The following is a 24,880-nucleotide window of genomic DNA, read 5'->3' as shown; positions in this document are numbered from 1 at the left end:
ATCTTTCAATAACATGTTTACATGCATTTTTTATACTCTTTATTTTAAATCTCTATAATGTATAATTATTTGATTTAAAAAAGAAATGTGACTTAGCGTAATTAATTGCAGGTTATTACAGCTACTCTTAAAGAAAATGTAACAAAAAAGGAAAATGAAAGGAATATTTTGCAATACTTGATGTGAATAACGAACAGATATTTTCAATTTGATAAAAAACGTGATATTATACTTTCTAAAATACATCTATGAGTGGTTATTTTGAAATACGCAAAAATTCCAGTATTTATAATTATCAATAAATAATTCTTTATGTATTATATATTCCTCCACCTACATCAATTAACAAATACTAAAATATCAGATATTTTGTAATATATTTCCTACGTATGTATATTAGGAATAAATTTTTTATTTTAACAGTTATAAGGGTTTTGATCTAATCACTAATTACCGGTATATACATTGTCTGGTGTTTAATTATTTCCCTTCTGTTTAAAATATTCATTTCTTAAATTCTTATTCATAAACATTCCAATCTTCGTTCTTAGTTGCACCGGTGAAAGTAGAATTATGATCTTCTGAATTTCGTGGGTCCAGTAGCCCGTACTGGAATTTACCTTTCCAAGTGTGTTAATCGCATTTTTAGCATAAGTCGTCGGGTTAGGCACAAAAATATTAGATACCTGTGGCATTGTTAATTAATTATAATCATTTGTAAATTAATTTACTTATTTTCTCATTTTTTATTTACCTGTAATCGATTACTGTACGCGTTCATATTTGTACTGACAAAGTACGGAGTTAAATTCTGTACTGTTAATCCAAATTTAGAATACTCTACTCTGAGCGCCTCAGAAAAGCTTTTGATATAAATTTTCGTCGCAGCGTATACGGCCATTAATGGTAATGGTTGGAACGCTGAACCGGATGATAAATTAACGATGGCGCCTTTTCCACGTTTTTGCATTTGTCCAATGGCTATTCGTGTCATTAACGTAGTAGCTCCGATATTTACATTAATGATGTCCCATAACATATCTTCTGGGACCTCTCCGACGTACATTGGATAATTATACATCAAACCCACGTTGTTTACTGCAACAATAATTCGAAATTAGATTATGTAATCGATTGAATAAACAATACAAATGAATAATTATTCTTATAGAGAAAAATACCTTTTTTTGTCTATTATAAGCATTGTATTGCAACAATGGATTTATAAACGATACAGAGAAAATATGAAAGAAAATGACGACAGTTCAATTACCTAAGATACCAATTGGAATATTTTCAAGCTGTTTCGCAAGCTTCTCGAAAATTTCTTTCCCTTTACTGAAATCCGCCACGATTATTTTTACTTCAATTGTTGGATTCTCTTGCGTAATTTCATTCTTTGTTTTCTCCAGCTTCTCCAAATTTCGACTGATTAGCACCAGGTTTATTCCTCTTGAGGCTAATTCTTTTGCATAAGCTTTGCCAATGCCATCGGTAGATCCAGTCACCACTTGAACAAAATATTTTTAAATATTTGCGAAATATTACCTATCTAATCTTTGGCAAGTTTTACCTGCCCAATCGCCGAACTTTGTTCGTAAATCAATCGGTTTCCAGTCGATAATCGGCACAATGATCTGCCACAGAGTGCTGCCGATTCTAGTGACGACACTCAAAACTATCAACGACGACAATAAAATGATGAACAACCAGAATATAATTTCCAGCATTATTTCGCTGTAAAATAATTGATACGATTTGAACTGTCTGAATTAAATGATCGAAAGTATATTAATCATTTTTATATGAGAAAGAAAAATCGAAGTGATTTGATGATGATGAAAAATTGTTAACACCAATATTTTCAATACATAGACATAATTTGTGTCGATACTTATAAGTTATTGGACACTTCTCTTATTTCTTGTGACAGCAAAAGTATTTCACGTTCATGATCGTGACATTGTATGACTTTTACAGAATTCTAGTTCTCCTTATTCTTTTTTTTCGCGAATTTTCTCGATTTTACAAATTTGGTAATGTCGATGGTTTCTTGATTTACTACGATATTTTATTTCTCTTATTACTTTTAAGCGACGATCAGTGAGCGAGGACTGAGACAGGACTAAAGCTATTCGTGATATGTAGACGGTACAAATGGGGATTGAAGGCTATTCACTTTCTCCAGTTGGTATAAACGACATAGCAGCTGACTACTATGTGCGCGAAGCACATAAAATGACAATTATTATATTACTATTTTATCTTATCTTCTTTTTATTATTTCATGTTTCCATCTTAGGAATACAAAGTTTACTTACGTCGTAAATTGGTTAAAGTGGAAAATTACTTACGTCGTAATTTGGAAAACACTGGCTTTTCTAAAGATACTGTAGTAATTGCGCAAAAAGCTTAATTTTTACATATATTTACATATGCGATAGTCAGTAATTTACATATCTATTAAGACTTACTTTTCTGTGGAAGGAACTCGAAGTAATAAAGTTGAAACGTTCCGATGAAACGTAGCCGAATATAAATTATCAAATCGATTGCAGGGAAAACAGATTTTATGATATGTATCTACCAAAAATATTCATGGCAGTTTTGATCGTTGAATTTTCTGACGGAGAAGAACGGTTAGAAAGCGGGAACACAGGTGAGAAAGGAGGATTGTCGTGTTTACCAGTGAAGAAACGAAGATGAAACGTTGTAGGCGCGCGCGCAGCTTCTTTCACTTCTACAAACTGGCACCACGTTCTATCCTTATGTCAGAGGGACTTCTGAGGGAAGGCAATAGTCGTTTGTCCATCGGCTCGGTTGTTCGAAGTCTTCGGTGTTCAAAGTCGGCGTGTTCTCTTGAGAGATCTGCCACGTTTTTGATGATTTTTTACGCGTTCGTCTAATTAGCGGTTAATCAAGTTGGATCACAAAATATATCGCTGTGAGTGAACACGGTTGAATCTAAGAGACTATTTACCGTGACATTCTTTTGAAAGGACTCCCAAGAAATTTGGGGCAACGTGGGAACATTCGATAAAGCTTTTACGAAAGTGCACGATCCAGCAGATTTGCCACGTAGATTTTGGCAGCGTATGGTCCAATCTGTCGCCGCCTAACAGGTGAGTCTTTTTTATCTTTCGACGATTCAAGAATTCTCGCGTACTCGAGCAATTTTCCGGCTCGGTGGCTCGCGTGTTCGCATTGACAGCTGAGCGCGACGATTTATGTTATCAATTCACAATTCCTATCGATGCCAAAGATACCGTTGTAATAACGTACTTATCACATTTGTGGCTATTAACCAGAGGAAGGAATCGGATGATTGCGGTCAAGAGCAAATTCCAATGTCATTGCGCAATGGAGTACACGGTTCGATTGGCGATGTTGTTTGCCATTCATTTGTTGTATCGCTCCATTGACGTAATGAATTTTTGACGTTCATTATTCTATTAACAACAATGCTCGTTTCTGTGCGTTAACTTAAACCGATATCATGGACAAAGGCTATCAAGGATTATCAAGAGGTTAGTTCATTACATATCTTTTGAACGAGCAGACGTGTTCGTGTGCCGTTAATTTTTCATTTATTACTGTTTGGATAAGGTCGGCTTCAAAGTATATTATTATATTAATTAAATTATAATAATAGTCGTTGAAAAAGAACTAGACTATTTTAGACTTATTTTATTATTTTAGACTATTTTAAGAAGACTATTTTTGTGAATTTTTTTCTTATGATATTAAAAATTGGCGTTAACAACAGAATGAAATATCAACATAATACACGCATAATAATTTCATAGTTATAGTCTTTATGGATCAACCGAACAGGCATTTAGATCAAGAAGCTCAAATTTGTTATAATTAATTACGATTTTTATATTTTATTTTCGTGCAAAAACTATTTAATTAATATACCAAACACCTAATATAATATAATATGAATATAATATCCTCGTATAATGCTGTATATTTTGCTATTTCATAAAAGATTATACGTTCAATTGATATTTTATTATTATAACTTATTTTTTTATACATATCAATTGATAGCATTTTATAAATTAACGTTGAATTTTTTCTTTGCAAGAGAATGATGTCATATCTAAACGAAACGTACTACGTTACGAAAAAGACAGGTCTTGTGTGGCAATATTTCCGTTTTTGCTTATGCCTTTCAAGACTAAATTTTTGATGAAAAGTGATTTAATTTCGAATCATGCCGAATTATAAGTGTAGCCTACTTTTAATTTGTCAAGAAGCAGATATGCTCTAGATGTCCAGATGTTAAATGGACCGTGCGCTGTCCATTCAGAACCGGCTCTTATATCGCTTCGAAAAAGAGTTTGAAACAGTAACACACTGTCTAAGTATCACTTCTTTTGCTTTTCGTTTATAATACAGATCGTTCCACGTTCCGACTATACATATTAATAATTCTATTTAAATGAACTTTATCCATTCCTCATTTTCTGTTTTGGAATTACTAATTTGTGGAATTTGTATGTGACTTATGAAGAGAGAGAGAGAGGGGGGAGAGAGGGGGGGAGAGAGAGAAGGAGACAGCATACAGCTGAAGTTGAAAAAATTGACGTCAATAATGTCTAATTGAAACAAGGTTGTCGAGCTATGTTTTTCGAACGATTAAAATTGATTCTCGTCGAAGTACGTAACATAATCGCGAATATATTTTCCTATCAATCCAATAAAGTATAAACATTTCACGTGTTTTGAAATAGCACTTTCATTTCTTTCTTCTTCTCTTTCTTCTGTATAAAAGATTTTTCTGTATAAAAGAAAATTCTTTTTATAATGGAGCGTGATTTTCTCTGATTTTACAGAAACGTTTAAACGAGCAGAAAAATTTGTTAAATAATTCTATATCAAGATAAACAAATCAATGTTCCGGGTGGATGGGAAAAACGATGAAAAAATGCCGTGTCTGGAGGACAGTTCTGTTTTTTCTCAATATTTCAAGTTTAGTGATAAACGCTAACATAATTGGAGAGCATACCTTAACGGACGATGGGAAAAGAAAATCCTTCGAAACGGAGGGTTCTGTGTATTCTTGGACTGGACCGAACGCCTTGGCAAGATCCGCTCTGGTGGAACGTCAAGAGAGATTGCAGTACAACTGCGACGAGATCTTAGGAGATAAAAATTCTCAGAACGACGATTTGAATCCGGAATCCTTCAGAAATATTCTTGTCGACGAACAACACGAACTTTTATATTGTTACGTTCCAAAGGTACGTAAAACTATTAAACTTAAATTGACTGTGGATTTTTATGCAAATTCATATTATAAATATAATTTATAGTATTGTATTTTCGACACTTTATACGTTTGTTTATGTTATATGCATTTTTTAGAACTTTGCACTTCCACATTTCTCGTAAATGTATAAAAATCCACAGTCCATTAATAATAATAATCTTTTCTTACTTCTAACAAATTCTGATGTTCTTGGAACGCTTCAAGCAAGCAACTGAGCATTACAGACATATGTAGTGCTATGATGTAGTTTCCATACATAATTAGTTATTCACTATAACACGTTAACGATTCTTAATAATCGCTTTTTTTTGCTCTGTTTTTTGATAACCTTCACTTGTAACAGGTTGCCTGCACAAACTGGAAACGAGTTCTAATGGTCGCTACGGGGAAATGGCCAGGTAATGATCCTATGGAAATACCGGCCGATCAAGCGCATTCCCCAGGTACCTTTCAGAGGCTTAGTAACTATACTTTGTCTGAAATAGAACGAATGTTGGCGACTTACGACAAGCTGATCGTCGTCAGACACCCTTTGGAAAGGTTATTGTCCGCCTACAGAAACAAGTTGGAGGCGAAACACGAGAAGAGTTCGAAGTATTTTCAAACTCGTTTTGGAAAGAAGATTATCAGGGTATCGTCCGATTTTTATGTTTCTTCTTCTTCTTTTTTGTTTGCCTTGCCTGAGAAAGATATCAAGAGGCCATTATAGTGGGATTCATTCTTTCTTACAGAGGTATAGACAAAACGCCACTGCAGAGTCGCTGAAAAACGGTGATGACGTGACATTTAGAGAATTTGTACAGTTTGTCACAGATGATTCATTAAATGAAACACAAAACGAGCACTGGAAGCCAATTTACGAGCTGTGTCAACCGTGTTTGGTCAACTATAATCTCGTCAGCAAATACGAAAGTTTAGTTGAAGATGCCACGGAAGTTTTAGAACGGATGGGCGTCGAGTCCGTCAGGTATATATTCAGTTATTCCTTATTTCAGATCCATAATACAAATGAGTGAACTTTTTTTGTATGAATATGTCTTGCACAAGTTACGTATGTAACAATCTTATGCAAATGATTATTTTATGCAAGAGTGTTGCAATCATTTTTTTAATAGATACGTAGATGTATTTTTTAATAGATAAGAATTAATGTACACTCACGGTTACATCTACTTGTACATATATGTTTTATAGATATGACACGATTGAGTAATGTTTGATTATTTAAATTAAAGTTAGAGACATTTATTGATGGATAGACATAAATTGAAACGAAATAAATACATAGTTGATCTATTCACGCTCATTATGCTTAGCGGATAACTCATATCTTGTTTCTAAATAAATATTCTTACTTGATTTATTTTCTATTTCGTTGCTACATGCGAACAAAATTTTCGAAATTTTGATTAATTAGAAAAATTAATTATTTTTTAAAATTAGAATTAAAATTAATTAATTAATAGAATTAATATTAGAATCAGAATTAATTGTTTGTTAACAGTTTCCCAACGAAACCAGCGAACAGCGAGCCAACCGCGAAGAAACTAGATAAGTACTATTCCACGTTGACGTACAAACAACTTCGAAAGTTGGTAGATTTGTACAAATTAGACCTAAGATTGTTCGATTACTCATTGGAGGATGTGCTAGGATTTTCGTTGGCGTGATTGAATTTTTCTCGACAATTTCTGTGTAGAGTATGCTTCAAATAGTGAATGGAGACGCGCCAAATAGACTTAAGTTTTCCTTATTTCCTTATTTCCATGTGCTCTGCTCTCAATATGTGAGTAATAGTTCGCATACGCATCTCTGTAATGTATTTAACGTGTAGTTATTAATTAATCAGCCGAGTCACAGAGAGCAGTGCTTAACCAGCATCAAACTGGTTGTTTCGAGAATCTTTCAGGTAAGCGCTAGTCGAGCAGAGAGATATTTTTCTCCTTTCTCGTTATTCTTATTTTTAAAACACGCGTGAATACCCGTGCCAAGAATTTAAGAATATAAAAACCAGTTGATTGGTTGTTCGTGCCAATGAAACATCTACTTGATAACTTTCTGCGAGAGTGTGATCTTTGCCGAGTTTATAGATCTTAAATATCCAGGTTTTATTTACGCAAATGTTTTATGTGGACGCTCAATAGACGAAGACTTTATGGGTTGTGCCTTGAGTAGAATTGTTATTCTAACAGAATAACTGCCATATGTATGTACCTAATCATATAGGGTACAAAAATCATATGATTTACATTCCTATAACTAACTCATTTTATATTGTCGTAAGTTACCAATCGAACCTCTTTTTACAGCAACAACTGTAAACATAAAATAAAGATATATTTTATAAATATTTATATATAATATCATGCATGAGTGTAACTGTAATAGTTCTATGGAAACACTCACATGCTTTTAGCAAATGTTACATAAGTAGTTGTTCAAAGTGTAGATTGAACCTGTTCTGCGTATTGTCTGTTATAAGGTTAATGTTTACTTTTCAAGTTAAACTTAACCGAAGGCCTGAAAATGATAAACGATGTTAGCATACATTAGCAACTCTGTGCAGAGAAACTCTATGCAACTCGATCAAATATTAAAACTACGCGAACTGATCAAAATAGCTCTGGCCATCAATCAAATTGAAGAGCTCTCCGCTCACTTCTTAAAAGTTGCTGGGAAAAAATCGGAAATTGAAAATTATTTTTATTCTTTTCGTTATCTTTTTTTCTTTTTGCTAGAAAATTGCTGAAAAAAATTCCTTGGGAAAATATCTGTTGAAACGGAAAATTCTTTGGAAAAATATCTATTGGAACGGAAAGCAAAAGACCTCCACGTACAAGCGTTTTTTTTTTTTTTTTTTTTTTTTTTGAGTCAGCAATATTTCTTCTTACGGCAAAGATTTTATACTTTCGCTACACTTTGTCACGTGGAAAATAGCGTGCCGCCAGCACATGAATTCTGTCAACATTCCAAATTCAGTGTGTAGGCGTTCTCAAGACTGACTTTTACTTAAAAGTAATTGTTGATTCTTTTTGGTCTCTCGCATACAGCTATCAAACGCTTCTTCTGCCGTGTTATAATTAAATTAGCGCTGTGACAGTGTACGGCTGGTTGCTTCTTATTGAACCATAACTTAGCTTATTGGTGTGAGTTTTTATTTAACTGAATGATTAGTATCATTTATGATTTGTATGCACAGAGGTCAATTCAATAAGTAAGTGATAAATCATCTAAAACAAAAAAGACAAGAAACAAAAAGAAAGAGAGAAAGAAAGAGAAATTTACGTTGAACTGTGGGTAATCTTGCATCTTCATTTTTTTGCTTCTATTCATTTTTTCTTAGAAATTGTATTCTTTAGAAAAATTTATAATTCGAGATATTTCAGATGATGGTACAGTTTACTATTATATTCAATCTAAGTTCTATTAATTTTTCACATTGTCGCGAGGCTTTTTAAAGGCATTGACTCGTAACAATCCGTGGTTACCACCCAGATGACCTTGAACCTTTGAACATCTTTACGTCGATAACGATCATGAATCAATCCGGAGTATTTTCCACCGAAGCACCGAATATCCAACATTCACGGTGCTTAATATAACTCGAGGTGGCGGAACTCCTTGGTTTCGCACCAGTAAAAGACGGTGGTGGGACCCGGGCTACCAATCCTGGATCAGAAGTTACAAGGGAAGGTGCAACGCGATCGAACTGGTGGGGGTTTCACACGGTTCCTGGAGGAATTTCGGGATCATCGTTGTATCGTGAATCCTGCGTTGAGTGATCTAGTCGAAGATCGGACGCAAAGTGGCGCGGTGCTTGATTGTTCGATCGTCTCGATCGTTTCAGATTCTCGTCGTTCGGTTCCAACGTTTTTCGACGACCAGCTGGATCTTTTAATCGTCGAGCGAATTTTCGCAGCTTCCCTCGGAATTTCGTTTGATCAGTCGATTAATAGAAGACGTATCAGAAGGAACAAAGCTATTCAACGCAACGATCAATTTTGGGTATTAATATTTCGAGTTATACACGTATATCGTCGATTACACGCTGATTTTTATTGATTTTTCTCCAGTGTCGTGAATCATCTTCTGTGAACACCGATAAAATGCCACAGGCAGCCCACGAAACGAAAAACATCTTAACTACCTACTTTATACTGATCCTCTTACTAATTTGCCTCTGGCTGTTGTACTCAGGATTGTTTTAACTCTAGAATATATTCCTAGCCATGGTAAGTTCGTTCAGCGTCGCCCGTCACAGACGATTGCTATGTAACGCTTGCTTCTGCTATTGTAGTGATCATTGAAGTCTCCGCGACAATGGTGCACTTTGCAACAAAGTTCTTGCTCCGCAGTAACGTCTCATTTTCATACTTTATTGATTTTAGGAGTAAAGTAAGAAGTACGGAGAGAATTACGCACGTTCGTCGACAACCAAATACCTTCGATTGATCAGGATACGCCAGATGCCAGTTTTTCTTTCATCTAACTAACGACCACATCCTCTCCGCGTAAAATCCATTTCAAAATGAACGAAACAAGTGTAATTCATTTAAACTGTTTCAACGTTTTCCATGAGTTTTATGTTCGTCCACCCTTTCCCCCCACGATTTTATGTATTTCACGAGCACGATAACCGGACGTCAAGAGATAGTCCTATTTCTAATAAAAGTAGTGATCAAAAATAACGTAGTTTCATCAGAAACAGGGGCGTGACTGTACCGAGTAGGATGATCAAAGAGACCCATGTAAACTTTTATCGTAAATTTGAAAAATTACACCGTGCGGAGACGATCTATCGAGGCTGGCAATAAACGTGGAAGAGTGTTTGTTCGACGACGACTCGATCTTTGTAGACGTTGAAAATCAAATAAAAACCGAAGGAGAAACAGCAAATGTTCGCGGCGAAGATAGGGAACATCTCGGGGTATACATTCGGTGGTTAAGAAATACGTGGGTGTTTAGTCGAAAATAGCGACCGATGGTTCCAGCTCTTTTCGTCGGTATACTTACGACCGGACGTATACAGAACTAAATCAGTATTTTCGATAGCACTTCCGAAAATAGACGATACGAACACATCTCCTCTATCCTGAATATTTCTACGGTATAGACGCAAGTGGATGGCGATGCCGACGAATTTTCACGGTTATTACGCAACTTTTCGTCGTGGATCGTATTACCGATTCTGCCTTCGATTACGAGCGTCTTGAATATTTTTACTTATAAATAGAATCCCGCCATGAGGAACCTTTCTTCCGTTATGACGAAGCTTCGATTCGATTTCTTTTCTTGTTCCTCCGCTACGCGCCATCGAATAAACGTACATTTACTCATCTGTCGTCGTATAATTTCACGGAGAAATTTTCTATGGCCGATCCAGATCGCTTTGCAAAACGTATTACTACAAACGTGTTACACGACGAAAATGAATTACACCGGCAGACAGCATGACTTCCGCTTTCGACACGGGTCGAAACAAGTGCGCTGGACCGTGATATGTAGTAATTAAGCTCGTACGCTAGATGAATTCGTAGTTCCTGGATCTGTTGGTTGAAGATTCTCTCCGAGTGACATAACCAGGAGGATGGAACTTCAAAGCGGAAACACAGCGTGGCAAATATTTTTACTGGCCGGCGGATGGTAAACGTTGCCTCCGTTGGCGTTCCAGTAATCGCTCGAAATAGATCTAATTGCTCCAGATTCTTGTTGACTGCGTGTACTGGCCTGAATTACACAATAGACCGCGTGTGCTGAACCCGTGTAACGAGTTGTTCAATCAAATTATCAGCCTGTTGCTCTCCGGGGGAAGGAGAAAGAACGATAACCCATATTGTCGATACGGGGAGGAATTCGTACGGAGAGAGAAAGGCAACGTTGCTGGATCTGTTCACGAGTTTTATTGAGATTTAATAAACACGTCGACGGCCATTTATGAAATACTCGTTGGTTGTCCGGCGTGTTTGAGCCTCGAGCCTCTTGCGTGCGAAAAATGCGCAACAACCCAGGTAAATGTAGTAAACGATCTCCACGACGCTGAGGAAGCTGCAGCCAAGGAACAAGCTGAAGATTCCACCGACCGATGCTGAGACATAATATATATTTGTTTCTTTTTTCCAAAGGAGCTTACTCCGACGATAGGATTACAAGAATGTTTAAACTAAAAATACCTAAGAGATAAGTTTCGTCAGCGGCTGATAGGGTTAACAGTACTTCGTAGGATTGCGAATACATGTAGACTCTAACTATAGCTCTCTTGTCTGACGTATTGCTGAATATAAATGCGTTCGAAATGGAAAGAATTAACGTTTCTTTAAATTAAGATTCAGTTGATAAATTAATTAGGTAGTCGAACTTACGAGGAGCTGGATTTCGCTAGAGATATTAAGTTTGGGTATCCGTCGTAGTCTATGTTTTCGCACGGAGTCCTGCATAAGCAAGTAATATTCTTGTTTTTGATATCTTTCACGATGCCTATCAATTTTGCATTCTCCTTGATGCAAGGCAGACGTTCTATCTCACATCGCTGAAAATCGAACGAATTATAATGTTGCAATTCGTGTTGTAAGTGTGTATATGTTGCTGTCTGTTTTACGATAGAAGACTGTTTACCGGGATGTTGTAGGATTCGGCTATGTTGTCGTAGATGAATGGCAAGCAACCGCACATTTGGATCATGGCCTTGATCCTACAATTCGCGTAACAATTTGAGTATTGATAGATAGAGAAGTATTCTAAAGTGTTTTGATGTTCCGCAATGCATATGGGAACTAATTGCTTCTCCTTATTACGATGCTGAAGTCCTTCCGGTTTCTTAATGTATTGCGGTTTCACAGCGATCTGCAATGGTAATTTGAAAAAACGATATTTTTCTATACGTTTGCTTCTTTTACATCGAATGCATCACCTGTAACTCATGATTCGCTTGCACCGTGTACACATCAGTATTAAGCCCCGGAAAACCCATTCTATGATGTATCAATACCTAAAAAGGTAAAAACGAGCGATATGTGTTCGTAGATTAATATCTTGTAATTCGATTTGCAATTGATTATTTTTTTTTTTTGTACCTCTATACCATTATTATTCATGAGTCTCGTGAAATTACGTGTATTATCGTCTGAAGTGAACGTCAGTACTTCTTTGTTGATCACGAGTTTTAAACCGCTCCATAAACCAAAATCGGCGGATGCCAGAGGCCTCTGCGTTTGTTGACTTTGCCTCTGCCTTTATATCGTAAGAAATCATCATAATTACGTTACAGTACAATAATTTCACAAATTATTGGAATACAATCGAGATACTTGCTTCGGGGATTTTACATAATTGTCGAGGAAATAATTAAAGGAACAACATAATCCATAAGAAGTATACGATGGCTTGATGGATTTGGCACAGTCTATGCGTTCCATGCTCCACCAACACGATTCGAAAATATCCTCGCAATTGATTAGATTTTTCACAAATTCCGCCGTGCTCCATTTATTGGCGTCCAGAAATGCTTTTAATTTGTCCATTTCTTTGAACTTTTGAGCGGTGTACGGAGCAGTTATAAAGTGTCCATAACTATATTGAATTTTAATAATTATTTCACTCTGTCTTACACGTCTCGATAATTCTTGATATTCTTCATATACTCACGTTAAAATCTCTAGAGCAATTTCCCTGCTCACGTTCTTAGGCAACACGGAGTTCTCCAAAATAGCCAAACTTTTCTTCAAAGGAATTGGCATCAATGGACAGATGGTTACAGCGGGAAACGGCGCTTCGAATATTGGCTGGTCGAAGGATTTTACGTACGTGTTGGTCGGATTCTCGTTGTAACGGTGTAAAAATTGTATCACCATCAAGCTTAAACCTGAAACCAGACGCGTCCATAATCGTGTGTATATTTTTCAGATAATAATCACACGTACAGACGAAACAAATGACTATGGTAGAGGTCCACAGGATTTTCCCAAGAATTCCGACATTTACGTTCGTTTTACCGAAATATTGCAAACCGTGAATGGAAGTGTTCTCCAAATATGTTTCTAGAATTTCTCGTACTGTTGGAATCTTCTCTTCTTTCTTTGGTGAGTTGGTTACGTTCTTCTTGGAGTCTGAGTTGATATTAATCACGCTAATTTTATTAACTGCGTCTCTACGCAATTTTGTGTTGAAACGCAGAAAATCGTGATTTTGATTGTTGAATCTTCTGGACATTGTTGTCGTGATATTTTCACGGTTTAAATTATGTGGTGTCAACATTGTTCGTGAAACGATACTGACTTTTTTTTAAGAGGGGAATACTATGTTTTTATAGCACGACAAGGTCGCGTGTCTGCCACTGATATAAATTATTCATTAACTCTGAAAATTTAATACGATGTGAGTAGCGTGTGTGCTGATTTCGTCGCAACTGATGACACACCAGAATACTAAAAGTTCAAGGTTCAAACAACGATACATATTATTTTAAAATAACAAATAGTTGAAATTTAAAAAATTCATGATTTAATTCTCTTTTGTTGCACGATACGTCATTACAATATTTTACACGTAGCATCTTACAAAATTATAATTGTTTCTGTTATTCGTATTAGAATAACACACATTCGTGAATGATTTCATCCCATGAGATGCATTTGTTTCGAGACTGCTACTCTTTTTCCATCGCGTTACACTTTTCTTTCCTTTTCATACCTTCCGTTTTATTTACAATATAAAACAATGAACAAAAATGCCTAATATACTCTCTACGGTACAAATAAATAAACGAGATGCACAATGAGATGATACAAAACGAGACTGCTATGTACAAAATAAGGAGGTACTATCGCTTGAAACGTGAGCGAAACTTTATACACATCACAGTGCTGTTAACTCGACGATCCTAAATCTCGACAAGGAAGTTCCTCGAACGAATTTGAATCAATGAATGCCTGGCACGATTCGAACGTTCGAACGACTGTCCATGACGTTTCTTTCAGAAATCTTGAAAGAGAGCCAGTTGTTCCGGAGGCAAGGGAGGCTGGGATCGCCAGTCGATCTCCGGATAATCGTCGAAACAGCTTGGATCACCTGGTGCTGTCACTTGTGGTCTTATTGGCGGTGTTAGAGCTCTCTGCGGCACCTATTTAAAAGGATAATGTAAAATCTACTTTAGTTTATTTACCAGAAAATAGAAGTTTTTGTAAGAAAATAGAATAGCTCAGGTACAGTTTATGCATATGCATGTACTTGCTTGTCTTATGTTGGAGATTGTACGTAGTTTCAAGAGTATGAGAGAGAGAGAGAGAGAGAAAGTACAATTCAAAATAATGTAAAACTCGGTAGAGAATTTATTGTCAGAGCGAGAGAAGGTGTTGTATAGCGTAGAATAGCGTATATCTGGCTTGCTTACAAAACCTTCTAATTTCGTACTATTTTATATTCTTTTTCATGCTCTTGATATATTCGTGAAATTGATTAACAAATTACCAATGGCCATTCGACTAATTTGAACCAACGATGTCTCTTCACGTCATCAGCACCCTGTCTCATGTTCCCTAGCCTCTTCGTTCGATCTGCGATCAGAAGCTTCTTGATCAGATCCTTGGCAATCGGATCCATATGCTTTGGCCATTCTATCCTGCCGCTTAATATCTTCTCGTAGATGCCAAAGGGATTGTCGTCAAAAAATGGTGGAAAGCCAGCCAACATTTCGTAAATGAGAACACCGAGCGCCCACCAGTCTACAGCCTTATTGTGCCCTTTGCTCTGAATTATTTCTGGCGCCAAATACTCGGGCGTTCCGCATAAAGTCCATGTCCTATAATACGACCGTCATTTAGAATAATTATTCTCCAGGAAATGAAGCGTTATATCGCGTGCAGTTGTCAATAAATTTTCCATTCACGTTGCAATTATCGATGTCTAGATACGAGAAGAGAAGCCTATCTAGATCTAAATAGATGCTGGAAATAAATAATGCATTAAGCAATTAATAGTATATGGAATATTTCAATTCATATAGATGAGTGATGCCAGTTTGATAAATTGGCTGCATATGATACTTGTGTTGGTAATTTAGTTACTAGTTGATTAAATTATTCGTTGTGTAGGATCTTTTTCACGCTTGCACGTTCAATTACAAAATCTCCTTGCCGTTCTTTTTCTAATCATTTGAATTTTAAAGACAACTACATCTTTTGAAATCAAAACGGAATGTGGGAATTTTGGAGGTCGCATGCATTCTCGCCGATTACTTGAAAATTAATGAAACTCGAAGAATGCTAAGACATTTAGTCTGTTATGATAATTGTATCATTAATATCTGTCCCTTCAATAGAGATTAGGTCACACAAAATCCGTAAAATGCCTAAATTTGCTTAGATCCAATTTGCCTTTGTGTTCAGAGATAGATTATCGTTGCACTAGAATTTACACAGCTTAGAGATAACGTTACCTGTCTGTGAGCTTCTTGGAGAAACCGAAGTCTGTGATCTTCAGGTGTCCCTGACTATCCAACAAAAGGTTTTCAGGCTTCAAGTCTCTATAAACTATGTGTTTGCTGTGTAAGTATTCCAAGGCACAAACAATTTCTGCCGCGTAGAAGCAGCTGGTGGGCCCGGAAAATCGGCCAGCTGATCTCAAATAAGAGAAAAGCTCGCCACCGGCGACGAATTCTAACAACATGTACACTCTCGCCTCGTCCCTTCCGCTCCAGAGCCTGAAACCAAGCTGATCTTAAAAATATGAACGATTTTCCTTGTGTCTTCTTCGTATTTAATTGGACGAGAATTATTACACATTAAGTATGCTTTCTTTCAACTTTCTTGATCGCACCAAGAATGCTTTCTCGCATTGTTAGCGAACAATTTTCGATTGTAACAATGTTACAGTTCGTCAGCGATCAGGAGAAAGGAAAGGAGAAAGCAAATTCGACTTACATGTTCACGATGAAGGGATGGTTGACCTCTTTCAACACGGTGATCTCGTTCCGTGCGTGTTCCACTTGCTTCAATCTGATCACGTCTACCATTGAGAGGATTTTTAAGGCCAGAGGAGTACCTTGATGCCTGCATAGCACCACTCTGCCAAAGGTGCCGGTACCTGAAATTAAAAGAACACCTTAACTTGTCTCTCCACGTGTAACAAAGTATTTGTCTTTCAATAGTCGAGGTTATCGATGTAAATACGATCAAAAACACACGTCAAGCGGTGAGTTGTTAATTATTCATTTGCTTTTTGTTCAAAGTAACAATGGTACACGTATTATTGATCGTACGAGGCAGTGGGTAATTATCAACGCTCTCTCTAGTCGCATAATCCGTGTCCACGGTCTGTTTAATGCACTTTCCCACGAATGCAGGTGACTAAAGTTGGTCTGCTCAACGTACCGCGACCAATTAACGGAACAGCGATGGCCGCCGCGCCGGGTCGCGGGTGCGTGCCGAAATTAACCGGCAAATTGCGTGGTTCGAGGTGTTCTCATCACGGACGAGCGTTTTACATACAGAGAGGCGTTATTATAAATGCAGACAAAATTGGCAGACAGCGCGAATAAGGGGCGAAATCGTGTTCTACGCTCCGTGAAACGATCGCGGTGACTGCCAGCGACAGCTGAGAACAGGTGTCAATGATGGAACGACGAGCGGTCTCTGACGGAAACGGCGCTTTAAATATCGCGATATTTGCGCAATCGATCGCCTCCGAAACTCTCTTTTCACGGCACAAAAAAATAAAATCAACAGCGAGAAATAGCCTGTTCTATCGATCAGCTGTGAAATTCTGGTACGATCGGAGTTGTACTAGTATGATTTTCCAATCACATAATTAGATTTTAACACGTGGAAAATCTGTGTGACGGATGATCGGACCATCTCCGGTTAAAAAGGAAGTCGCCGAGTGGAAATAGATCAGATCGGAAAAGGTTAATGTTTCAGGTAACGCCGTTCATTCATCACACGAGTGGCCACTTTGCTCGAATTACGCGCGCCAGACGCTTCTCCTCGACGCGTTGTTTTTTCTTTTTTTTTTTTTTTTCGAGCGTACCGACACTCGAGAGAGGATTTTGGTGTGCGTCCAAAACTTGTTCTACGTCTCTGAAGAAACAGCTTGCACATCTGTTCTGATCGATCTTCGTTTACACGTGTGCAGCCGCTGCTTTACCTGTATAATCCAACAGTGTTCGAAGAAAATGGGACAATAAGGAGCCGACAGTCGTTGTTTTTGCACATGTTAGATCACGTGGTCATTCTACTGTCGTGGTCAAATTTGATGATTAAAACTTGGACATTCTGTTTATTATGCAAACTTCACGCGGAAGTTAGGATAACGTGACATTGCGAATGTCCACGCTGTTCCATCGTGCAACGTGACGTCCTCAGGTCCTCCTTCCCGGATCTGACAATCTTAATCGTTCGAAGAACAGTTGCACAAGAGACGAAAGAGTGAAAAAATCAGCTACAGTGAAAAACACCTGCATTTCACTGATCCCGTGTAACTTGAACTTAACGAGCAGTTAAATATACACTCGGTGGCCTCTCACTCTTCAGTGGCCCACTTCCTCCACTCCGAGGGTGGTTCGCCTCGTCTCTGATATTTTCTCGCTCGGAGAGTCAACAGTGCGTAACACTGACTAACATTTCCGTTTCCAATTGATTTTAACAAATCTGTTAGCGACTACCGATTAATCCAACAATGGCACGCTATCCAATTTGATCCGCTAGTCTCGTAGCTGAAGGAAAAGTTACGGGTTCAACGAATTTCTATATATAGTAGCTGAACAGGATTTTGCTCAAGTATCGACATACAGACGAATAGAAAGTTTTCCAACGAACGGCACGAGTTGCTACCGAAATCGATGGGACTCGTGGGGCTCACCTATGGTTTTGATGATTTCCAGATTGTCAATGTCATATCGCGGCGAGTCCTCCTGCGATCCCTCTTCGTCAGACGTCGTGTCTTCCAGCATGTTTCGCGAGTTACTGTTGTCGACGGGCGTTTGGTGAAAGTTGCTGATTTATTTCTCTCTGCGGCCGGTGGACACGTGGAAAGAAAGGAAGCGAAGTTCAACGATCCACTCGCGCGATATTCTTAGATCGTGTGACGACCGGCCGACCTCATATCTGTTTCTTGTGATTCTTTGTGACGGTTTCCAGTGTTCCTCGCCAAATTAACGAGCCACGAGCCGCGAAATCGGGGACGCGAGAATTTGATTTTCACGCGTGACAAGCGTATAAATCGGGCCGCGAACCGAGGCGAAAGCGAGAAATGGAGTGTTCCTTTTAGAAAAAACACTCGCGGTAGCAAAGGAAACACCGAAGGATGCAGTCGTACATTTATCACACCGCGTTAGCTGTCAACGACCTTCTTTTCTACAGTTGCTCGCTCGAAGCGGTGAAAATGTGTGCGTTGATTTCACAAGTGTCATTTACGGCAAGTGTACACCGTGTTCCGTGTTAACGAGAGAGAAACAGAGAGAAAGAGAGGGGTATAGGGAGAGGGAGGGGGAGAAGAGAGTTCCTGCAGTTTCCTCGTTTCCCCCTCGTCAATGTATGCAACTCGTTTTTACGTAGCCGCCTGACGTTTGTTGATTTAAACGGAGTGCACGTGTTGCGTGTGCCGTAACGATCGCAGCACGACCGTGGTCATCTTTGATGCTCTCTGATAGAACACGGAAGAGAAATATGATATCCGTTCAGCGACGTCCTCGTGTCGATTTTGCGCAAACACTGTCTTCTTCCACTTTGACTCGATCAGCTGACATTCGACAGTTTGCGACAGCTTCCCGAGAGAAAAGAATAAATAATTAGCGCTTGATCGACGCTTAGTGAGTCCGCGGTAACTAGCTCACAGACACTTTACTGCCGCGTGATCGCGAACTGTCAATCACGATCGATCTCCAGGAACCATGCTCCGAACGGATCCTAGATCGAGAAGTGTGCGCGAGTCCTAGCTTGTCTTCTGTCACCTAATCTCTGACGCGGTTCGAATGCCAAGCAGAACTAAACTGGTCACCGAGGGGTCTCAAAAGACTATCCTTCTCTTGCCTCCCCCCCTCCCGCCCCTTCGCCCCTCCATCCCTTTTCACCACGTTTCTCTCCCACCTCCGGTGTCCACCATTGGGAGAACTCTCACTGAGAGCGCATCTCTCTCTCGTAGCCTCTCGGATTTCTCTCTCCTTCATCTCTCTCCTTCTTTCTCTCTTCAACGAGAGAGCGGAGTGATTTATAGGCGGCGATCGAGGAAGATCCGCGGCCGGCTGCGAAAGATAAAAGGCGGCATTTAAAAATACGGGCCGCGGAACGATATCATCGTAGGACCAGTTACGCGGTTGCGTCAACGCGATGCGGATTATAAAAGAGATCGATCTCGTCGTTCTTTTCTTCGACGCTCGGCAGATGGATCGATGGATTCGAACAGGCTTGCGGACTTTCTTAAATCGATCGTGTGAATCACTCGCGACGCGAGTAGGAGGACGAGACAGTTGTCGCAGAACTTTTACGCAAGAAGCCTGTCATGTTTCTTTTTTTTACGAGGAACGTGTCTTTTATTTCAAAGGGGATGCGATCGAGCGTGGGACAACGCCGACTGCACGGAAATAGTGACGATTCTCGGAACATTGAAAATGTATCCTAGGCGATTGAGGAACGATACGTTTGGAGGATGTGGGTTATGCGTGTACACTCGATGGTGCAAGGAGGATGCCAGGCACGATCATGGACGATCTGCAAATCCGACGAAATTTGGCTTATTTTTGAATTTGGCCATCGTCCAGACGCATTTCGCCGTGGATGTTGAACACCAGCGACGATGGAAGACTTCTATCGGCTGTCGCGATTCGTCATCGATTTTTCCAAATCTCAGATGGCGCGTGTTACATCTTTGTGTAAAATGACCGTCGTTGATTTCACGAGAGAATACGCGCTTTTCCTTCGGTAGGCGTGCCCCCGAAATTGGACCGACTCGCCAATGTCGACTAGCCTTGACGGAGGACAAGTATAATCCCACGGAGAGAGATACGATACGAATTTGTAGTTCTTGTTACAAATAACGTGCAATAGCCTATAAATAACGATGATGCCGGTACTTTAATATTTACGTTTCTAATAATAATGCAGCGACGCGTTATCGGCAAGCCAGTACGATTTACAGTAAATATCGCGAAACGCTCGATCGATTGTGTAATAATACCTGACCGTGTAAAGACGATCGATTTGTCGGAAACTCTGCGTCGAATCGAATCGCATCGCTCTCGTATCGGCGCAACGATCGTTATTATTATTCGTTATCGTGTCCAGAGGATGATCTGCCACTGTGGTTTTCGCTCTTGCGTTGGCTGTCGTTAATAACCAAAATGAAAATAATGGCTTCCGGGAATCTATTTTATAGGCACATTCGTTGCCAAAGGTCTCTAATTAGGCTCTTCCCTGCGTCTCTGCGAGTATCGTTGTATTCTTTATAAAAACTTCGCATGTATGTCTTTCTCTGTCAGTCGTTTTAATACATGCGCGATCTTGGGAACTGTCGACGCCATGTCGAATTCAATTAAACGATCTCCGAAGAAGAACTGCACAGAGATAGCGAACTGCGCATCTTTCCTCTTCTCAGAGGCGAACAATTTTTAGTCAGACGCGATGGTCACAGGTTTTTTCCTAGTGTAATTCCCGATTTCGTACCGGAGGATCGGCAATAAAGTCGGCGATTTGTGTTCTCTACGAGCGTCTGATCTCTACGACACGCATCGACATTTATCTTCTTTATTGCCGATTAGTTAAAAAGCGAATGTACCTGAGAGGATTCGGAGACGAATAAAATAGAGAGTACATAGAAATGCTCGAGTCTTTCAACGTCGGAAAGACGAGACGCGTTAGCGGGACAGCGTTATGATTCTCTCGATTATTTTTACATTTGATATATTGACGAAGCATCTGGACACTTCTTGCGACGACACTGTGTGACTTTTCGACGAAAAGGTAGTTTCCTACTGTCCAAACATCGACGCTGACACGGAAGAGCGGTCAATTCGTTTTTTCAGCCCACGGAAATATCGTTCGCCCGTCAAGGACGAGGAAGTTGCAAACTTCAATGACGTTCGTGCTCGCCTACGACTTCTGGATTCGAATCAAAGACGGCGTATTCTTCGTCTGAGGAACGATGCGATCGTGAATATCGCGACAAACGTTATTTCACGCTCGAAGGAACAGGTATCTTATGCCTTCTATTTAATACATGTTTTACGTTTCAATATATCGATTTGATCCATCGAAACGATCGTGGCGAAAGGCCACGAAGCAAATGACACGTTAACCTCGTACGTGATAAAATGTTATTCGTGTCGATGCGCGCAGACTTTACACGTTCATGTTGACTCGGACAAAAGAGGGACTCGTCTGTCGTCCACCTTTCCCTATTGTTATGGAACCGACGGTGTTACTCACTTAACCATAAAGACAAATTTCATGAATCATAAAGTTAACCATCCTCCGATGGTGTGGGCATGGGCGTGCGAGTCGTGTGTGGGTTGCACACGTACTCGGAAGCGGATGGGCACGTTCGTGACTAGCTAATTTGAATCATCGACGATCAATATCCTATTTTATCCAATGCCCGTAACATAACGTAACAACGCGGTAAGTGTGCGTACAAGTGACCGCGCATTTACGGTTGCCAGAAAGAGATCGGTTTGTGGTAGAATCACGAACGAGTATCCTCGAAGATTACCTGTATCGTATAACGCTAACAGGTATTACACGCGATGTGCACTGTACGCGGCCGCTTATATGCATGTGCGTGTCAAGTTGGCAGTTCCCATGGAACACGAAGGTAGTACGCGATATTTTCAAGCATCCGTGCGGTCCCACGGCGACTTCCGGTTCCGCGGTGCGTTCGCCGGCTTCCGGTGTCACGACAGTTTTCCCGTCGACCGGTGTACACCTAATGGCGGGGTGGTGGTGCGTGGCTGTAAATGTAATTACTTGACGTTACTACCAAATTATCGCTCGACGTGATTTTCTTTCGTCATATGTCGTACGGCGGTTGAAGAAGTGAAAAAGTGAGAAAGAGATACGGCAAGAACAGCCTCGTACTCACGTTCGAACGCAGCGACAAGCGGTTCACAGCGGTGCAATTTCTCCCCTCTCCTTCATCTTTTCGTGGAATCGGCTCCAATTATTCGACTTCGGTTCCGTCGTTGCATAACAACGTACATACACGTCGGAGAACTGTAAAAAAAAAAAAAAAAAAAAAAAACACGCGATCGTAACGTTACGACGAATTGCGTCTCGGGAAGAAGGATGTAACGGATAACCTGGTTGAGTGTTTCTCTTTGACCTTGATCCTTTTACCCGTAAAATGTGGTGCAGGTGTTTAGCTGGACGATCAGGATGCAACAAGGGCCCTGTGCCCGGTTCGTCTGTGTGCTTCGAGTCAACCTGAAACCGGAAGCGCTGCTTTCTGCCCTGCTGCTCACGAACAATGAGATCGGGAGATTCCTGCGAGGACGCGAGCACGATCAAACGGCGAGGTGCTTTATCGACGTCCGGGCATCGAGAATATTCCCTCCGAAGGAAAAGGATTGAAGATCCTTCGCGGTGGAGCCGCGAATCTGCAATCCTAGGTTTCCGTGAAAAAGTATTCGTACCTGGAAAAATGTGTAACAGTTGAGTCAGCTTACCAGCATTGACATATAAAAATAGAAAAGAACGCAGTATCCATGATTCACGATGAAGATACCGCAAACGCGTGTAACTTTACGAAAAAGATAACGACATCACCTGCGTGGCGATAACTTTGGCTTACCCTAACTTCGCTTTAGAAAATCGGCGGTAAAATCGATGTGTGTTATCCGTATTGTCCACCCGCTTCTCGGTTCTCTCGGGATCTTTGATCTACGATACGGAAACAATTTGCATTACGAGTATCGTTCCGTGCGTCACCCCTATGATTTCATGCGTGTATGCACACAGGAGATAGTGGATATAATTGTGATATATTGTTTGGCCGCTTTCAGCAGACGGTGTGTAACGATGGCATCGGCCGCCCGGGCTTGTCCATGCGATCGATACAAGCCTCGTGAACACAATGAGAAAATCTTTTCACGACCATTGTCGTCACGTGGTTCCCGCACAAACAGCAACAGGTGTGATGCAACAGGTAATCAAGCCTAGTCATTACGATCCGTTGGTTATCGGCGACAAATTCCTTATACTATACGTAGCAGAAATTTCAACGCAAATTTTCACTGATCCATCCTGTTGGGATCCGATTCAGAAACGATTGAGAACCAAATTTATTCTCGAAAACTTTGAGAGAAAAGAATAGGTAACTATACGTATGAATCGACGCACTTTATTTTTACCCGCGCGTACCAACTTTAAAAGAATCCTTCGACAAAATTCCTCGTCATCCCCCTCTTGTACGGTCGCTTCGGACTCGTCTAAACTCCATCTTACACGCTTACTAGCCAGTCGCCGTTAACAGGATGACGCGTCGAGAACAGGATTCAAATGATATTCCTCGTGCGTTTCTTCGGCTTTTCGCCGCGGACAATGAAAAGGGACGTGTGTGAACTTACTTGGTCGGCTCGTGCGACAGGTGTTCCGCGTCGAGTCGCGTCGCGAATCGATCCACGCAGAGAGACCCTGGCCGTCTTTGCTTTTTTCTCTCCGACACTTTCTTCTTTTGCCAGTACGGGCTGTATTTCCGGTTAGGTACGCGCTCTCCCCGACCCTCTCTTCCACGTGGACAGCCATTTCTCGCTCGACAAACGTACGCTTCTGCCTCGCGTCCCTCTATACATCGTTCGCGGTCGCGTTGCCTTTTCATCGGGGAAGGTCGCCGCTTGTTGCCAAGTCAACGCGAAAAGAGCCAGCGAAGCTTTCGTGTACCACGTGCAGGCAGACGAGGCCGTAGCCCGAGAAATCAGGCACGAACGTAAAAGCGTTATCGTTAAAAAGTCTCTTTTCGCGGTTTTTGCGCGTCCCTTAGGCGTTCCGCGGCGGAACGAGTAGCTATCACGGTGCTGATTCACGATTCCAACTTCGAAGCTGGAGAGCTTCTTACTGCTGGCGAGAGGAACGCGAGCCACGTTCCATACCGAGCATCGACGATCTCTTGTCTTTCTCCCCGTCTCTCTCTTGATTCCTCTCGCCGTGTTCGCCAAGCTCGTTGATATTGGTTACGTAAACGCGTCGACGATTTCCGGGTTCTTCGCGGGTATTCACCGGTTGTTTCGCGGGGAATCGTGACACCAATTACCTTCCGAGCCGAACGGGATCGGGTTTGACATTTCAAAATTGATCGTTTCCAGTTCTTGAGAATGATTTTCCTCGAGCTGATCGCGTTGCGCTGTGTAGCCAGACGCTGTGTATGACACGGGAGCTCCACGGGCCCGTTTCTTAAATCCCCCGTGAATTCTTCCAGTGCCATTTACAGAATCCAAGCTGCAGTCGTAATCTCGTATCCGCTATAACGTGAAATAAACGATGAAATCCGCGAGGCGTGACGAAACAACGTGGGTCAATGGCCAATTTGATTGTGCGTTTCGAACGATATTCAAGCTTCGTTCGACTCGCCAGTTCTCTCTCGTGCAAGGTAAATACATTGTATTAACGAGCTTGTAAAAATGAG

At 40.2% G+C, this 24,880-nt stretch overlaps 4 protein-coding genes across 19 annotated transcripts; 1 reads left to right on the top strand and 3 right to left on the bottom strand.

The window, feature by feature from the left end:
* Positions 1-392: 392 nt before the first annotated feature.
* On the bottom strand, positions 393-5,099 carry LOC122536984 (inactive hydroxysteroid dehydrogenase-like protein 1). 5 transcript variants are annotated; one of them, XM_043669833.1, is made up of 5 exons: positions 5,018-5,099; positions 1,574-1,737; positions 1,274-1,510; positions 755-1,098; positions 393-686 (listed from the first exon to the last, which is right to left on the bottom strand). In XM_043669833.1, the coding sequence occupies exons 2-5, from the start codon at positions 1,728-1,730 to the stop codon at positions 477-479; spliced, it is 948 nt and encodes a 315-aa protein (XP_043525768.1). In that variant the 5' UTR covers positions 1,731-1,737; positions 5,018-5,099; the 3' UTR covers positions 393-476. The 5 variants fall into 5 exon arrangements, with proteins under 5 accessions (XP_043525768.1, XP_043525770.1, XP_043525771.1 ...); XM_043669835.1 differs by lacking the exon at positions 5,018-5,099 and adding an exon at positions 1,895-2,278; XM_043669836.1 differs by lacking the exon at positions 5,018-5,099 and adding an exon at positions 1,898-2,278.
* Positions 2,986-9,957, top strand: LOC122536982 (carbohydrate sulfotransferase 11). 4 transcript variants are annotated; one of them, XM_043669821.1, is made up of 8 exons: positions 2,986-3,122; positions 4,845-5,252; positions 5,625-5,679; positions 5,767-5,912; positions 6,013-6,248; positions 6,786-9,286; positions 9,355-9,513; positions 9,670-9,957. In XM_043669821.1, exons 2-6 carry the CDS (start codon positions 4,917-4,919, stop codon positions 6,949-6,951), a joined length of 939 nt encoding a protein of 312 aa, XP_043525756.1. In that variant the 5' UTR covers positions 2,986-3,122; positions 4,845-4,916; the 3' UTR covers positions 6,952-9,286; positions 9,355-9,513; positions 9,670-9,957. The 4 variants fall into 4 exon arrangements, with proteins under 4 accessions (XP_043525756.1, XP_043525753.1, XP_043525754.1 ...); XM_043669819.1 differs by adding an exon at positions 3,309-3,527 and having other exon boundaries at positions 3,031-3,122; positions 5,625-5,912; XM_043669818.1 differs by having other exon boundaries at positions 5,625-5,912.
* A 1,201-nt stretch (positions 9,958-11,158) lies between these two features.
* Positions 11,159-13,614, bottom strand: LOC122536979 (sodium channel protein Nach-like). The gene is made up of 9 exons (XM_043669815.1): positions 13,198-13,614; positions 12,923-13,139; positions 12,589-12,847; positions 12,352-12,498; positions 12,189-12,266; positions 11,894-12,121; positions 11,641-11,807; positions 11,452-11,552; positions 11,159-11,366 (listed from the first exon to the last, which is right to left on the bottom strand). Exons 1-9 carry the CDS (start codon positions 13,529-13,531, stop codon positions 11,191-11,193), a joined length of 1,707 nt encoding a protein of 568 aa, XP_043525750.1. The 5' UTR covers positions 13,532-13,614; the 3' UTR covers positions 11,159-11,190.
* A 140-nt stretch (positions 13,615-13,754) lies between these two features.
* LOC122536983 (cAMP-dependent protein kinase catalytic subunit PRKX) lies at positions 13,755-24,266 on the bottom strand. 9 transcript variants are annotated; one of them, XM_043669824.1, is made up of 8 exons: positions 23,826-24,266; positions 22,560-22,892; positions 22,343-22,473; positions 21,974-22,211; positions 16,195-16,357; positions 15,711-15,985; positions 14,744-15,074; positions 13,755-14,396 (listed from the first exon to the last, which is right to left on the bottom strand). In XM_043669824.1, the coding sequence occupies exons 4-8, from the start codon at positions 22,036-22,038 to the stop codon at positions 14,250-14,252; spliced, it is 981 nt and encodes a 326-aa protein (XP_043525759.1). In that variant the 5' UTR covers positions 22,039-22,211; positions 22,343-22,473; positions 22,560-22,892; positions 23,826-24,266; the 3' UTR covers positions 13,755-14,249. The 9 variants fall into 9 exon arrangements, with proteins under 9 accessions (XP_043525759.1, XP_043525760.1, XP_043525765.1 ...); XM_043669825.1 differs by lacking the exon at positions 23,826-24,266 and having other exon boundaries at positions 22,583-22,892; XM_043669830.1 differs by lacking the exon at positions 23,826-24,266 and having other exon boundaries at positions 15,711-15,974; positions 22,560-22,884.
* Positions 24,267-24,880: the final 614 nt, after the last annotated feature.

Source organism: Frieseomelitta varia, unplaced genomic scaffold (assembly GCF_011392965.1).
Source record: "Frieseomelitta varia isolate USP_RPSP 00005682 unplaced genomic scaffold, Fvar_1.2 scaffold_881, whole genome shotgun sequence".
Taxonomy (NCBI): Eukaryota; Metazoa; Arthropoda; class Insecta; order Hymenoptera; family Apidae; genus Frieseomelitta; species Frieseomelitta varia.
Note: the sequence above shows the minus strand (reverse complement) of the source record. Positions and strands in the feature narration are given on the sequence as shown.

Excerpts from the sequence above, each read along its gene's own strand:
- LOC122536984 (XM_043669833.1), bottom strand. The coding sequence starts at position 1,730 with ATGCTGGAAATTATATTCTGGTTGTTCATCATTTTATTGTCGTCGTTG. Across the intron at positions 1,099-1,273 it reads TATTCCAATTGGTATCTTAG|TAAACAACGTGGGTTTGATG; the intron begins GTAATTGAACTG and ends TTATTGTTGCAG. Across the intron at positions 687-754 it reads CGTACAGTAATCGATTACAG|GTATCTAATATTTTTGTGCC; the intron begins GTAAATAAAAAA and ends ACAATGCCACAG.
- LOC122536982 (XM_043669818.1), top strand. The coding sequence starts at position 4,917 with ATGGGAAAAACGATGAAAAAATGCCGTGTCTGGAGGACAGTTCTGTTT. Across the intron at positions 5,913-6,012 it reads TTGGAAAGAAGATTATCAGG|AGGTATAGACAAAACGCCAC; the intron begins GTATCGTCCGAT and ends TCTTTCTTACAG. Across the intron at positions 6,249-6,785 it reads ATGGGCGTCGAGTCCGTCAG|TTTCCCAACGAAACCAGCGA; the intron begins GTATATATTCAG and ends GTTTGTTAACAG.
- LOC122536979 (XM_043669815.1), bottom strand. The coding sequence starts at position 13,531 with ATGTTGACACCACATAATTTAAACCGTGAAAATATCACGACAACAATG. Across the intron at positions 12,848-12,922 it reads ATTGCTCTAGAGATTTTAAC|TTATGGACACTTTATAACTG; the intron begins GTGAGTATATGA and ends AATTCAATATAG. Across the intron at positions 12,267-12,351 it reads TGAATAATAATGGTATAGAG|GTATTGATACATCATAGAAT; the intron begins GTACAAAAAAAA and ends TTACCTTTTTAG.
- LOC122536983 (XM_043669823.1), bottom strand. The coding sequence starts at position 18,221 with ATGCTGGAAGACACGACGTCTGACGAAGAGGGATCGCAGGAGGACTCG. Across the intron at positions 15,975-16,194 it reads CATCCCTTCATCGTGAACAT|GCTCTGGAGCGGAAGGGACG; the intron begins GTAAGTCGAATT and ends GCTTGGTTTCAG. Across the intron at positions 15,075-15,710 it reads TCCAAGAAGCTCACAGACAG|GACATGGACTTTATGCGGAA; the intron begins GTAACGTTATCT and ends GTCGTATTATAG.